General features: G+C 38.3%; 1 protein-coding gene across 1 annotated transcript in view; it reads left to right on the top strand.

Annotated features, from left to right (window-relative positions):
* The first annotated feature begins 5,652 nt into the window (after positions 1-5,652).
* The window catches only part of LOC149787921 (cadherin EGF LAG seven-pass G-type receptor 2-like), an 80,747-nt gene continuing 70,289 nt past the window's right edge, over positions 5,653-16,110 (top strand). Inside the window, exons 1-2 of the mRNA XM_089974170.1 lie at positions 5,653-5,766; positions 6,372-6,530. Coding sequence (XP_089830296.1) covers positions 5,718-5,766; positions 6,372-6,530 — 208 coding nt within the window. The 5' untranslated portion in view covers positions 5,653-5,717. The remainder of the gene's footprint in view (positions 5,767-6,371; positions 6,531-16,110) is intronic.

Raw genomic sequence — 16,110 nt, 5'->3', positions numbered from 1 at the left:
GAACAGTTTTGGTCAAATACTGAAAGTCCTTTAAGAATAAAAGGTATGAAATCTTTAGAAAATAGCACAAGTTGGCTTTGGATGGGGACTTTTGATAACTATAGCTATGATAGATATAGACTTGTGTTGCCTGATGCATTTATGTCTGTGTTGTCAGCTGCTAGATTGGAATACATGCAACAAAATAAGTTATGTAAACATAATATAGTTGATTTTGGCCAAATATTGACTATTTTACCCGCAAACGATGAAAAATCATGTGTACAAAAACAACTATATTGTTCTTGTAAGGCATGCCATAAGCCAGGATAGAGAACACTCTATCTACAATTGTAGATAGATCACTTGTACCATGAAGGATGTTCTGGTATGAGTAATTTTAGGTAATTTATTAAAGATATGGTATTCCTTCCCACTTTGATTTTAATTTTCCTGCTCCAATTGTCCATTTTTGTACACTTTCCTGCCTTGAAATAGTTCATGCAGTTTATTTAGATAAGTTCTTTTGCATTTCCTTTTGTTGAAGTAACAGGGAATACCAACATACAAGAGCAGTTTCTTTAAATCAGCATTTCCCATTGACACTTGTATATTCCCAGTTATAACCTACTATTGACTTGCAATTAATTCTATTTTTTTCTGTCCAGCTGTTCATATGGAATTTCCATATTAGGTTAAATATTCCTGAGTGATAACCATACTAGTCACAGATGGCACATTCCTTCCATTCAAATTCACACTGTTCTTCAAACTTTGCATCCCATCGCAAAAATCCAAATTGGCATGGGATCATATCTGCACTCCACATGCCGGCACTGTAGGGAACAATAACTATGTGATATAAAAAAAGTCACATAATATCACAAAGCAAAATGACATCATTCTGGAGGTCTCCACTACATATAGAAGCTTGAATTTTAGGTTCTCACTTTATCAGTAACGTATTTTTGGATAATTTAATTGCATTGAAGTTAATACACGTGTTCATGAACTCAGCTTTATTACATGGATAATATGTTGGAGGAAATAAAAATCATCCACCTTATGTATATCATTCAGTTATCTCCCTTATACCATACATAATGTTTCAAGAAATCAAAGCTCACATTTTCGGTGATTGGTCCTAAAAATAAAAAGAAGATTTGTGAGGTATTGTAATTTAGCCCACAGTCTTGATGCAATTGTAAGTAGAAGCAATTAAATCATTTCTCACAGTACTGTTAAGTTTAAAAACTGATAAAGTATGTTTTGTTTGGTTTAGGTATTTTTCTGCACATTATTATTAACTTATTATGTAGAAGAAATATAAATCATATACATCTATATTATCTACATTAATCACCCTTTTATATTAGATGGGAATGAAAACCACTTCACCTGAAATTTTGGTGCCGTAAGAGATGTTATAGTACAGGTGCCTTTGGGCTGTCCTTTGACCTATGGGGCACTGCCTCCATATATTGTCCAAGGTAAGGTGTCAGATTGGCTTATTACATCAGTTTTATCCACTACACAAAGGATGAAGCTGTCTACTTGTATGACTAAGAGGATGGGTAGGTTGACATTTATGTGAGGACTGGGAGGTGGGGGTGGGGTTAGTGACCTCATGTATCTACAGACAGTGTAAAGTGTTCAAAGCTTATACTTTATAAAAAGATTGGGTCATGTCCACCTGACTCTGATGTTAAGTTCTGCATCTATCAAACAAATATAAAGTCTTTTATTTTAGGTGAATTTTACTTTTTGAAGTAGGAGCGGCACATACTGTTTGGTACATTGACCTTTGACCTAGTTATTAGATAATATGATATAATGTGATTTATCCCATATCACCCATGTGAAGTTCAATAAGTGCTGATGTGAATAAAATACAACTCATAGTTAAAACAATTAATTTTATTCCCAAAAGATAGTTTGGTAGTAAAGCTCAAATATGAAAACAGTACTTGAAAATAGCTAAAACAACCATTGCAACAACATTAATACAAGACAGCTTGATGCCCCATAAAATTGTTTTTGACAAGCGAGACTAAGTACACTTGTTACTTGTACAGTCCCAAACTATAGCACAGGTATTACGGTACCAACTGCGCAAGTGCAGGTCGGTGGAGCTTAAGGTGTAGGAACATTTTATTCAGAAATAATGAACAACACTAGCTTTGATTGGTGCATTATGTAGGAGTTGTACTTTCTTTTAGGCTTAAAAAGTTGTGCCTCTTGGCAACATCTAAGATTATGTTAATTCATATTTAGATCATATTTTCTATTTTGTATGATTTTGTTTTATATATAATGTGGTACACATGGCTAAAACTCTGTTGTGACTAGATAACTGTCTAGTTCCAGCAGAGTTATCTCTCTTAAATGCAATGTATTACCTGGTTTTGTTCACTCTACTAATGACCATGACCAACTAATGCCAATCATCCAAACTGGCTGCAACCTTGCTTTTCGCCATTAATATGGTTCAACGGAATCCCATCTGAAACAAATGAGGGCTGTCCCCGGGTGTCACATGATCCAACTTTAATACGTGGGTTTTTTCCATGCCTAAAAACCCTTAGAAGATTCCGTTATACATGTTTCAAAAAAATTGTATTTCTCTTTTAACATGACTTTAATTTGTCCTTGTTATACACGAATGTAACATCTTCAGTAATCTTATATTTCTCAAATTTCCACCAGGCTATCATGCTTATTTCATATGTATGTACGTACGTACGTGTGTGTGTGATTTGGATTTTTAATGTAGCTTTAACAATTTTTCAGTCATATCGCTACGATGTCTGCAGTGTGGCAGTGTATAGTGAAGTCTAGCACTGGGGCATCATGCCGCATCAGGCCGCAGACATGTAGCATGATGTCCCCCCCCCCCCAGTCTTATTTATCCTGACACCAGGCCGACCAGTCCTAACACTAACCTCATGGTCCGAAGCCTTGGTTTGAGGACAAGTTCAATTTAATCATGGACTAAAGCCTTGGTTGTGGACAAATTTAATTTAATCATGGGCTAAAGCCATGGTTGTGGACAAGTTGTACTTAATCCTAGGCCGAAGCCTTGTTTGCAGACAAGTTGAACTTAATCAACGGTCGAAGCCATGGTTGTAGACAAGCTGAACTTAGTCATGGGCGGAAGCTTTGATTGTTGACACGATGAACTTAATCAATGGCCGAAACCCTTTTTTGCAGACAAGCTGAATTTAGTCGTGGGCCGAAGCTTTGGATGTTGACAAGTTGAACTTAATCATGGACTGAAACCTACTTGGTTGTAGACAAGTTGAACTTAAGTCACCTGCATGCAATACAAGTAATATTTACATATCTTGTCTGAATATTGATAGGACTTACATAACTATGATAATACTCAAATGCATAACGTTGTACATCAGTATGACATTTGCGCTTTGTGTAACATTTGGGGGATTTTGTGTCTGAAGTTTACGTATTTTTAAACGGCTTTAAATTTTTTAGTTCACTAAGAAGTAATCTCTATGAAAAAGGTAGATATTTTGGAGGAAGGTTCGTCTTTCTTCGATTTCGAAATTACTCCACAAAAGTTTCCAAAATTTATTAATTGTATTGTTTTAATTTTCATTGTGAAATGTTGATTTTGAAAACTATATTATTTTATGTTTTGCATACGTTTCAGCTAAATGACCATCTGTTTACAAATCAAATTAAATTGGTATTGCCATATCAATAGGAAACTATATGAAAATGTTTAGTGCTTATCCAGACGAAAACTTGATGTCGTCTGGAGATTTTAATAACAGCGGTTGTGACCTGCAAGTTTTGATTCTTTGAGATTTCAACTTTTAACAGTCTAACGAGCTTATAATCATTAAATGTTATGAGAAATATTGTAAATAATCAATCTGGCGGTGCTGCTTGAAGAGAGAGGGACTTAGGAGCCAGCGCGAACCTACATATACTACTATAAAATAGACCTTATATATGATTTTTGTTCTTTCTTCAGGCTATTGCTTTTTCTTTATTAAGTTGCGTACATGCGTTAGGCATTAAAATACAGTCACAATGTCCTACATTTTTCTGAAATTATTATTGTTTTGTCTCTGAAGAAAAATAGAGGAATTCCTCAAATTTGATGAATTTCTCGGCTTGTTTTTCATGAATATCTCCATGTTGTAAAATTTTAAAAGTAATTTTTATTTAATCTTTTTCAAATCGTATCTGCTTTGCACAAGAATCCCAATAGTGTTAGAAACATGATAACTAAGAAATACAAAATCTCAATTTATGGAACGTTTTCTTTAGAAATGTATTGAAATCGGAAACCGGGCCCTGATGACAGATTTTACTCTCTCTTCATCGCTTTTTCCAAGGCATTCGATTTGATAGGTCACTCAAAACATTATATTTTGAGTGAAAAGGGGTACAGGAATAAAGGTTTTATTTATGATAGGACCAAAGTATAACACGATTTAAGTACCAAATTGAGAGAGAGAGAGAGAGAGAGAGAGAGAGAGAGAGAGAGAGAGTTTGTTTTTCATGATGTACATGACTTTATTGTCAAATTGTATGTTGATGTTGCTAATTGTGAAAATGCTATGATAAATCAAAACTTTAAATTAGATTATTGGCGAATCTTTCAATGAAACAGGATGAATCTTCATACTACTAAAATTGTTGTTTTTAGAAATGGCAGTGGTGTATCAATCGCTCTATCAACCCCTGCAGGTGCGTGTGTTTGCTTGTTTGGGTGGGTGGGGACAGGCTAAGCCGTGCCACAAAATTCCCATTAAACAGCTTTTCTTTTATTGGAAAGGGTACAAAATTAAGTTGTGTGTCTGTATGTGTGTGTGTGTGTGTGTGTGTGTGTGGAAGGGGGTGTGGTAGAAGGATTTATCAAGATATGCTCAGTCTTAGGGATATGGATTAAAAATTACATTAATAAAGATATTGGTGAGATTATTTGATACGGTTGTTTAAAAAAAACAATGACAACAACGGCAAGATTTGATATATTAAGAGTTATTTTACTAGAATTAAACGGTACATGTGCTACCTCATCCTCCAAGAATGTGATTGGATAACATCAGTATATTCGTCAGCCCTACCACTTCTTCTAGAGCTTTTTTCACGTTAAACGAAGAGCAATAAAAATGTGTTGGCTTAGTCTTTAGTCTAGACCTCTCATTCCCAGTGCGATAACCACAGCTGAATTAATATTGGTTCAGCTTGCGTGTATAATATCCCAGTAATACAGTGTTAATGTTTAAACAGTCATAATTAATGACTAGAAAAATAATTTGCTTACACAACGTCACTTTATGTCAACCTGTATGTTAGTCCCAGGTTTTGTTAATTTTGTTAGCAACATCTTTTAAAACGGATGACACAAAAAGTGCACCTAAAGGCACGAATGAGCACACTTTATAACAAGGTGTCCAGTAGAAATAACATATATTAAAGCATTCGCCCAATTCTCACAGCTGAGTTGACCCGATACTAAGCAATAACTTCGTAAGGCAATATCACATTTCACAAACGTTTTTGTTTTTAGAAACTATTAGAGATCATCGTGTCCCACTTTCCATTTCAGAGATCTTCAATGAACTAAAAGACAAAGACATATTGTATTTTTATTATCGCTCGAATTGTTTCAAAATGGCATACACTTTAGACAGCCAGGTTAGTTTGTTAGCATGAAAAACTATGGCATCTAACTCTGAAAGCTGGAAGTTTATGTAAAGGAAATGATTAGTCAACGGTCAATGTTTCTCCTTATGTTTTGCTGGTTCACAGGTGAGATACTTAACGCATTTATCTGTGTTCATTAAAAGACGAAATTCTATTGTAATCAGTGTAGGCTAAATATGTGAAAGTTTAAGCACAGCTTAGATTTTGACCAGATTACGATAACGCTGGCAATGTTTATTACAATGATAAATTACAAGAAAAAGAAAAGAGCAGCTTCTCACCCTTTTGCTGAGCTGCTACTACTGACACCGTAACTTAAGAAATGTTAAATAGAAAATATACGTCACCTTGTACATTCAATTTATATTCTGAATGATTTTATTTCCTGACTCTTGTTTCTCTTTTCTCTTGAATAATTAGAGTCATCTAGCTTCAGACTGATAGTATCATGCAGACTTTAGGTTACATAATACAAATTTCAAAGTAAATGAACCCAATAAAAGTGGAATTTCAGGATTCGAATTAGGAATTCGGAATTGTACCTTCGAAAAGTTTGAATTTTGAGATCAAGAAATGTTAAACAGCTTGAAAGGAAGCATTTTTCCCCATCTTTTGTTTTTTCCTCCGATTGTGTGTTTCTTACCCCCAAAGTATGTTTCTGACTCTCATCGTATGTTTTCTGCTCCCACACCTATTATCTACTATTTCAGCGGAAGGAGAGGTTATATTCATTACAAACCTTCCAGCCACAGTGCAATTACACGAGGATACGGCAGTCTCTACGTCAGTCTTTACGTTCCTGGTTTATCCAACCTACAACTCAACGTCGATTACCTCAGGGGCAAACGGCAAGTTTGCTCTCACTGGAGGTAGGTTACTCGTGAAGCATTTGTTGAATACATAATTCAACAACAACAACAACAACAACAATAATAATATTAATAATAATAATAATAATAATAATAATAATGATGAAGAACACCATCATCGTCTTTACAACTGCTACTGTTGCTGCTGCTTGTGACTTATCCGGTGACCTAGTGGTTAGAGTGACCGTCTCGGATGCGGGAGGTCATGGGTTCAATCCCCAGCCGAGTCATACCAAAGACTTACAAAAATGGTACTAACAGCTGCCTCGCTGGTCGGCCTGGTGTCAGGATAATGTGACTGGGCATCATGCTACATGTCTGCGGCATGACGCCCCAGTGCTAGACATCACTATAAACTGCCACACTGCAGACATCGTAGCGATATGACTGAAAATTGTTAAAGCTACGTTAAAAATCCAAATCACACACACACACACACACACACACACACACACACACACACACATGCTGCTACTTGTGTAAGTATTATGCTATTGTATTTTACCCCATTTACAATTTAAGTAGATACTTTCAAAATGACTATTTATGCGCATTTTGGAAAATGTTCTATTTATATAATAAAACAGATACACCAGGATTAGTGAACAAAATGATACTTATTAGAGATAAATAGGGATTGACGGGTTGGGAAATTTTACCGAGTACCTGGGTGGGTCGGGTTTTTTGCATTAGGTTGAGTTTCTCCACTCCCATTTTGTTCGGTCACCCCTCTCAACCCGACTTTTGTAAACCATAAAACAACGGTTTTGGGTTTTCTTTCATTTATTTTATTAATGACATTCAGAAAGACGGGGTGGTGAAACCCGACCTAGCAAGATGAAATTTTCAAGTTCAAACCTGGCCGTGCCGGCTATTTCCGGGTAGTGCAAAACCCAGTAGGGTTCGGGTAGCCGGGCCGTGTACCCCCATCCATCCCTAGTGGCAAATATTCGTCCATCCATTCACCAGTCAATCAATCCGTCTGTCCCTTCGTCGATGCATCCATCAATCAATTATTAAATAAGATTAGGTCCTTAGATTCTTAATGCCAAATTTTCCGCCCTAATATAATTACAACTGTTGTTGTAAAGACTGTAGTCTCTACTGCTGCTGTCGTATTTGATTTGAAATATGTACGTATGTCAACAAACTTTGAATAACGTAGATTCAGATTTGCCGTCAAGCTAGTAGATTTGGGATCCACGCTGTTCTTTATATTAACGAAACACATAAACTTATCTTCCAATGTTTTCAGTGACAATATGTCTAGGTATATGCAGTCTTTAGTTGTGTAGATGTTATGCAGATAAACACGGTTTGCATTTCTTTGATTACGCTTGCTGCTGCTAATATTGATATACTTGTCCGGTTTTACAGAGATTACCAATCTCAAAACTCTTATCTTAAAATGATACGCTTTAAAAATATAAAAAGATGTTGTTTTTATCTGAATTCTATCTTAAATATTGAACAATATAATCATTTAACCATTTAGTATATTTCTGGTCAAACACAAATACAAAGGTGAACGACAGATCCTAGAGTATGAATGCTTGTGAGAAACAAATTGCTTATTTCGCATCGGAAGCTTATGGAAGTTTCAGTTATTAAAACTGTATGCTGAACTGTTTTTATTGCTTCCTTAAAATATCGATGTCTACTACTTTTTCCCCTAAAGTAATTGAGTATTCGTACAGAGTATAAATTAACGCAATTGTGTGTCATCGTACTATAATTAATTATACACATTTCAAAACCATCATAAATCTGAGATTATTTGGTGATTTATAAAAGTGATAACTCATTTTGGCAGGTTGCATTAAAAATATGCGTCCTGTTTTGAGTGATTGCTAAGTCTCCGATATTATGATCTATTTACAATGTTGTCAGTTTTATTTTGAACACGACGAATACTAAATTTATGTGTTTCTGATTAGAAAGGGAAAAAGCTTCATTAAATTATTAGAAAACATATCTCTGCATACACATATCCGATATGACTTTGGTTTGCACATATAGTTCTCTCTCTCTCTCTCTCTCTCTCTCTCTCTCTCTCTCTCTCTCACACACACACACACACAGAGCTTTGGACGGATTGCATATAATCTTTATACACATCCGTGGTCATCATCTAAAGATGTACATTTCTATTGGTCATTATGCTAGTATTGCTCTGTGTGACTTGCAGCTGTATGAAGAGCTTGACGGAATCTTATGAAGGCAACTGATCTCTGTTTCCAGTGACTTCTTTCTTGTAGAGTACGTTCCAGTATACCAATCATTATTGTTTTCCTAAATCACGCAAGAGGATACGAGAACATTAAAAATCACTATACCAGCACTACTATGGGATATTTGAAGATCACTATAATTACTAAACCACGCAGACCTAGAAAACAAGTAACAAACACTAGTTTAAAATTTTGTACACATTATAAATAATAGCACAACATACATTGCATTGAATTCAACAGTTTTTAGAAAGAAGGTGATGTAAAATATTGCATGAACTTGACTTGAAAGCAGCAGCAGGGGGGGCGAATCGGACATTTTGTCCAATCGTTATTTTGCTTAATTATTACTTTCTGCACTCAGCGGATCCGGTGTAGTCAGCGCTGGTAAAAAAAAAACGACGTCGGTCCATCCTACACGACGGTGACGTCATTTGGTTTAATTAATACTTTCTGCGCGCCGATCCCAGCGTCGTCAGCGTCCGGTAAGCACAGCGACGACCGCGTCGATGTCATTCCCCCCTGCTGCTAAGTGGTTATTTACAACTAACCGAATATTTGGTCAAGTCCGATACGATATCGTGTCCGAGGAACATGTAAATTTATCGTTACAAATCCATGTGGGGTCGACTGAGCATGACTAAAAAAGTTTCGAAAACCATTAAAGTCCATGTCACCGCCGCACCATGTCTGCCAAATATTTCGTAGCGTGTGTGTATCAACGCCGTTGAATGCAGCAAGAATATTACAGTTGTCTCTGATTACTTTTGGAATCTGAGTGTATCGTTGAGTGACATATATCACGTCGGTGTTTTTATGCCTGCCTCTGGAAAATATCCTAGCTGGGTTTTTTTGATTGTCTAACATAACATCATCGTACACGACTAGATTGTTAACGTCGCCATCAATATCATCAATACCCGGTGCATCATTGATATCTGTAATAAACTCAATAACATTTTTTTCAGCGATCGCTGATGCATTCTCGTTAAAATCTTTCAACACCTCGTAGCATCGTTGATCATCCACGCTAGGGGCGATTAAATACAACTTATCCCACTTCATCCATCTCATTATTAAATTGAGTAACAATTGCGTCTTGCCGGATCCAGATGGTCCGATGATAATCATCCGGATCGAGTTTGGTAACGCTGCAACATGCTTAACTGGTTCTCTCGTTTTAGTTGCCGAAAAATCAATTATATCCATATATCTATACATAAATTATGGATCTATATTGTGTGAAGTGTAGAGTGCGTACTGGCACAAATGATATGACAACCGTTATAACAAGAAATAACAGATCGGCGCTTACTGGTAAGTGTGTACAATGCGGTACAAAGAAATTTAGATTTATTTCTGCTAGACCCGGAGACGTTTTAAAAAAAAGCGAGGAGGTGATATTGCAGCCAAGTTATCAAAACTCCCCGGAACACCGTGGGCAAAGTATCCAGGAGAAAAGCACCTCCCAGGATATAACTACTGTGGCCCCGGAACACGATTAGATATCAGACTCGGTGATCAAAATCAGCCGCGACCCGGTGAGTATCCAATAAACGCTATCGACGAAGCATGTCGGATACATGATATAGCTTATCGTAGCGGTAATCTGCAACAGCGTCATATCGCGGATGTAAAATTAATTCACGCGTTAAATGCTATTCCTGATAAATCCGTCAAAGAAAAATTGGCCTCATGGTTGGTAAAATCGGCTATGAAAGGTAAATTAATGATTGGAAGCGGAGCTTCTCGCGCTGGTAATTGAATACGCTAGCGTTTATAATAACAACATGGAATCCATCTATTATTCTCCGAGAGGATACTGGAAGGGGAAGGCCGCAATTGGTAAACTCGCAAGCGCTGCAAAGGTAACAAAGGCCACCGCGGCTAATTGGTTATCCAAACAGGCTATATGGCAAATCTATCTACCACCGCCTAAACAAATCAACTTTTCGCGCTTTGATGTCAGCGTACCTAATGAAGTTCATCAGGCTGATATACTATTTCTGCCGCATGACAACGGTTACAAATACGCGCTAACCGTAGTTGATGTTGCGAGTCGATACAAACAAGCGGAGCCGTTAAAAACAAAGTCAGCAACTGAAGTAGCCGATGCGTTTGAGCGGATTTACCGAAGGGGTCCTCTGCGCTGGCCAAATCTATTACAAGTTGATCCTGGTAGTGAATTTCGCGGCGCTGTTTTATCAACGCTGAAACATCATAGCGTCGCGATACGACGAGGTCATACTGCGCTACATCGTGATCAGGCAATTGTTGAACGATTCAATCTGACTCTTGCTGAACGGTTATTTGGGTATCAATACGCGAAGGAATTCATCCAAGAAAAACGATCTCGTGAATGGGTTAAAAGGTTACCAGGCGTAATTGGAGCGTTAAATAACGAGATTACCCGAGCAATCAACATGAAGCCCAGCGACGCGATTAAATACGAGTACATACCCGGAAGATCAAAAATAGATAGCGTTTCCAAGCCGATTCTCGGCGATGTCACTGTCAGATATCTGTATGAACCAGGAGAGCTTGAAGGCGGTAAAAAAAGAGCTACTGATCCTATTTGGAGTGTTACCACACATAACATATCAACGATAACACGATCAACTGGTAGACCACCGATCTATAGACTGGATTCAACTGCTCCTCAGCGCGGATTTACTCGCGAGCAACTACAAGTGATACCTGACGATACTCAATTGCCCCCGCGTGGTCTTAACTAGCGCCGTTGCGTCTATTACACTCAAGACAAGTTAACCTCACATTGTTTTTGACATGACCGAGACTGTTATCGATCCTATCCACGGTAAATTGGCGAGCGTCTTTATCCGAATAACGCCAGCGCATTACACAATTGCAACTCGCGCAGTGATTATTCTGTTGTTGTCGTAACGCAATTATTAATTCGGCATCAATATCAAAACGCCGCTGTTTTTTTTTATCCTGTTGGCGGTAACCCGAGAGTTTTCTATCAATGACGCTTGCATCGATAATGTCATCGTTGTCGCCGGCTTCGTCGGTGGCTTCGTCAATAACAATTCTTCGAAGCTGATTTATCCTCCGTACTCGGGACACTGCGAGATAGACTAGATTCGACCATTCGATGCGATTATCAACCATCCAAACAATTGTATCCGTGATAGTCAATCCTTGCGAGGAATGTATTGTTGTTGCGTATCCTAGCGTCCACGGGGATTTATCAGCACGTAGCGCGTCCTCGACGACGCTGATATCAACGAGCACGATATCATTCAGCACGAGAATTTGTTTTTCTGTCAGGCCCGGGATTTCAACTTCAATGTTCTGCCGCCGTGTGTCAGCGGGTCTATAACACAACGGCACTGGACGCGTTGGAAACTTTTCCTTATGCAACGCAAACAACTTCCGCTGAAGTGTGTCTCTGACTATCTTTCTACTCGCTACAATCAAATCGTTTGGTCTCCATGTTTCCCAGAATTCATTTAACGGCGTTTCCGGAATCACCTCGCGGATTATTTCACATTGAACTCTATCCGGCTGTAATCTGATTAATTTTTTAACCTCGCGCAGTTGTTCATCAAGTGCACGGTAATCAGTATCGGTTTCTTCATAATAGTCCACAAAACCCTTTAACCAATCATGTGGACCCTCGCCGACAAATGGTGGTGGTTGGCCATGGTCGCCACACATGATTACCGCTGTATTCGCGCGCAGCAACCACTCAAGAAACATTTGTAAAGTATCTAACGAAACAGTACATATCTCATCCCAGATGATAACCTCAGGAATAAATTTTTCACCCATTCGATCAGGAGTCCACTCACCGCCGCTGTATCGAAAAAAGCTGTGATAAGTAACGGCGTCAACATTTCGTTGTTTTATCTCTCGCGCTAGTCTATGGGTCGGTGTAAGCACGATTATACTTGCCCGCGTTCGAAATAATTCAATTGCCCGAGTCGTCTTTCCTGACCCGCCACAGCCGCTTAAATAAACTGTTTTATATCTACAAATTGGATCAGAACACGGTGGTGCATTAGACCATTCTGATAAATTATCACCGCGTAAGTAATTATTTTCAACGGTGACATCTGCTGACGGGGAATAATCGCGTCGTATTTCATTTTTAATTCTCCATATACCCCAACTCTCGTCCGGACTAGTAAACTTGGTTATGTTTTCCTTGTACTTTACGTCTATATAAAATGAATCAACGGCTACTCTAACCGCGGTGTCGGGAAATCTATTTATCATCGAGAATAAATTGATAGCGGCGTAACCCAACATAGACGCCCTCAAATGTGGATACGCGGGGCTGTCTCCATCAAAGTAGGTAACAACTGTACCCAACTTTGTTCCATTGGACAAGAAAGCTGTTTTGCAGTTCACGTATCTATTTTTTGCCACTGCGTCCTTGATTACGAAATCATATTCTGCGTCATCTATAATCAGCCGTGAGCAATATCGTTTGTAGTCGTGGTTTTTTCCACCTTGTGTGAACTTACCGATTATTCTTCTACCGAGATCTTTTGCCTCGCGGTTTCGTTGGTTGAATATCTTTTTGGACCATTCGATGATATATTCCTCGTCGGCATCAATGTGTTTTCTGGATTCATCAATTATGCTATCTAGACGCTCTGGTTCTGGTAACCAGACTTCAGTCTGCGCCCGGTATGATATAATCGCGTCACTAACAATCAACGAAACTAGCATGCTACAATCAATCATAAACCGTAGCAGCGCTATTGGAAGCCATCTCTTTTCAGCCATGTGTCTACCGATCCAAATATAACAACAGCGATGAAGTCCTGCCGCGAATTCAAATGATACTATGCGAGCGAATCCGGTTAAATCAAAATCAGGCAGTGGTCCATTAATAGCAACACGAGTCATTTCATGTCTGGGGTGTCCAAATCGTTTGAAATACTCAGCGGCGGATCCATACCCGAGAAAACTCGCTGGATAACAGGCAACCATATCAACGGAAATCATAGCGTCGCGGTTGTATTCAGTGTTCCATAGTCCACCGTGATAATATTCCAAACAACTGGATTGTACATCCGGTAGAAATTCCTTGCGCGTTGGTCTCCACGCATTTTTCCTTGCTGCAACATGAGCCGCAACCGATGGAATCGTAAAACAATTTGTTAGCAGTTGTTCATCATGCTCTTCAAATTCCATGGCGGTTTTTTTCATCTTGTTGTGAAACGCTTCAGTGCGATATAATTCACCGTTTGGTCTTACAAACTGATCAAAGGTATCCATGTCGTTTTCAGCGCTGCGAAGTAACCACACTGATACAGGGTCGTTTTTACACAAGCAGGCAATAGCATCAAATAGTTTCCTCTCCGCGAGAAAACCATCCTGTATAAATTCCCCCGGGATATACTTTACTGTTCTATCCCGTGGAAATATTGTGACCGCGGGCGTCCACGCGTGTTCGTTATGATCAATAATTTTGATTGGGGCTCCCTTTGATTTATACTTTGATTCATATAATACTTCACCGGTTATCGTTGTAACGGTTATTGGAAATCTCAGCGACGTTTCTAATTTCGCTATGTCGCTGATGGTTGCTCCTCGCTCACGCACTGTCTTCTCCCATTGGTTTATTTTACTACGTCGTAAATCAGTCAATTTGTTTCCTCGACACGCATTTGTAAAATGCTCTATTACTCGTTCTGCTACACAATTTATCCCCGTTGACTGTTTCATCGGCGCTAGTTTTCCGATATCAGGTTTCTTATTTAACGGGTATATTCCATAGACAACTGCTGTTTCAGGATACGCTCGTTCATAGTATGGTCTGTCAATTCCGGTTAACAGCCCTGGCTTGGAGTCGCGGCTAACAATGACTGTTTTCTTATCGCTGAGAACCGGTTCAAATTTATCACGTATGATCCAATTACCTGATTCCACCCGGACAATGAATTTTACTCTGAAGAAATACCTTTTACCGTCAAGTTGTGATATTATCATTGCTGCGCGGTTGTCGTTCATGGTTGCATCAACACCATCAATTCGAAATGTTGACCAACTATGAGATGCACCATCACGCTTGAATTCATTAATACAATCGCGTATTTTATTCAACAGGGTTCTATCGTTTATTAACGCTTTTGGTGCGTCCTTGAGGACTCTATCGAGATTGAACTTAATATTTTTCCAGGGCTTAATTGCTGCTAATCTCTCGAACTCATCCATATAATTAAAACAAGTATTTAAATGAAAGAATATAGTATAATGAATAAATGCAAATGGTTGATGATTGGGTCGATAACCCCGTGCAATAAATCATGTAAAGGTGAATTCTGCAGCTATCATTTACAAAGCGTTCGTAATGGTTCTCTTGGCCCCCTCCCGTGCTTGGTTTGTCACGTTGGTGTAAGAGGAAAATCACAGTTGTGTATCAATTGTGGCGAAAAGCGATACAGAGAGTTAAAACGCTATTATGACAAGCGAATAAAAAATGCCGTCATTGACCCCACCGCAGACTTCGTCATCAAAACTCCTCAAGACTACATTGCAAGGTTTATAATTAAACCAAATAATGAATTAGACAAGTAGTATTATTATACAAATGAACCAAGAATTTCAGCCGCATCCCGTGCTCGTTAATTACGAGGCATCTCGCGACGGTGTTGTTAGAAATTGTAGACTGAAGAAGCCGGTTGGTGCCGTAAATAATCACGGGTATTTGGTGTTTGGTGCCGGGAAAAAAAGCTATTACGTTCATAGAATAATCTATGAAGCATTTAACGGATTGATCAACGACGGTCTTGTTATTGATCACATTGATGGATGTCCTCAAAATAACAGACTGTGTAATCTGCAAGCCATCTCTCAGAGTGAAAATAGTAAAAAAAGGCGGAACTGGTAAATACTCAAAGAAAGCAAAGAGTGTAAAATCATTTGATACAACAACACACGAAGAAAAAACTTTTCAGTCAATGAATGAAGCCAGTAGATATTTTGATATTTGTATGCCCTCAGTACGAAAAGTAGCAGAACGAGTATATCAAACAGCGATCTCAAAAAAGACGGGTTACAGAATTCGATTTTCATATATAACATCAAAGGGAGATAACTCGTTTTGTGATAGCGTCGCATGACAAGAGTTACGTCCCTTGAAGTCCAATTAATGTTACGATTAATTAATCATTTTACGATGAAAACTAATGAAATACACGCTGTTATCTAACAGCTGTATTCTTTTTTTTAGTGTTTTATTTGAGTATTTGGTTTCATTTAAACGCTGTGAAACACCATTAATAAGTATTTAAGGATTCAACGATTCAAGGGAATTCAAATTAACACACACCTTGTGACTGACGCGGTTGTACTAGTCACCTTATATATAA

Source organism: Sinohyriopsis cumingii, chromosome 11, assembly GCF_028554795.1.
Source record: "Sinohyriopsis cumingii isolate HCF-2022 chromosome 11, ASM2855479v2, whole genome shotgun sequence".
Classification (NCBI taxonomy): Eukaryota; Metazoa; Mollusca; class Bivalvia; order Unionida; family Unionidae; genus Sinohyriopsis; species Sinohyriopsis cumingii.
Note: the sequence above shows the minus strand (reverse complement) of the source record. Positions and strands in the feature narration are given on the sequence as shown.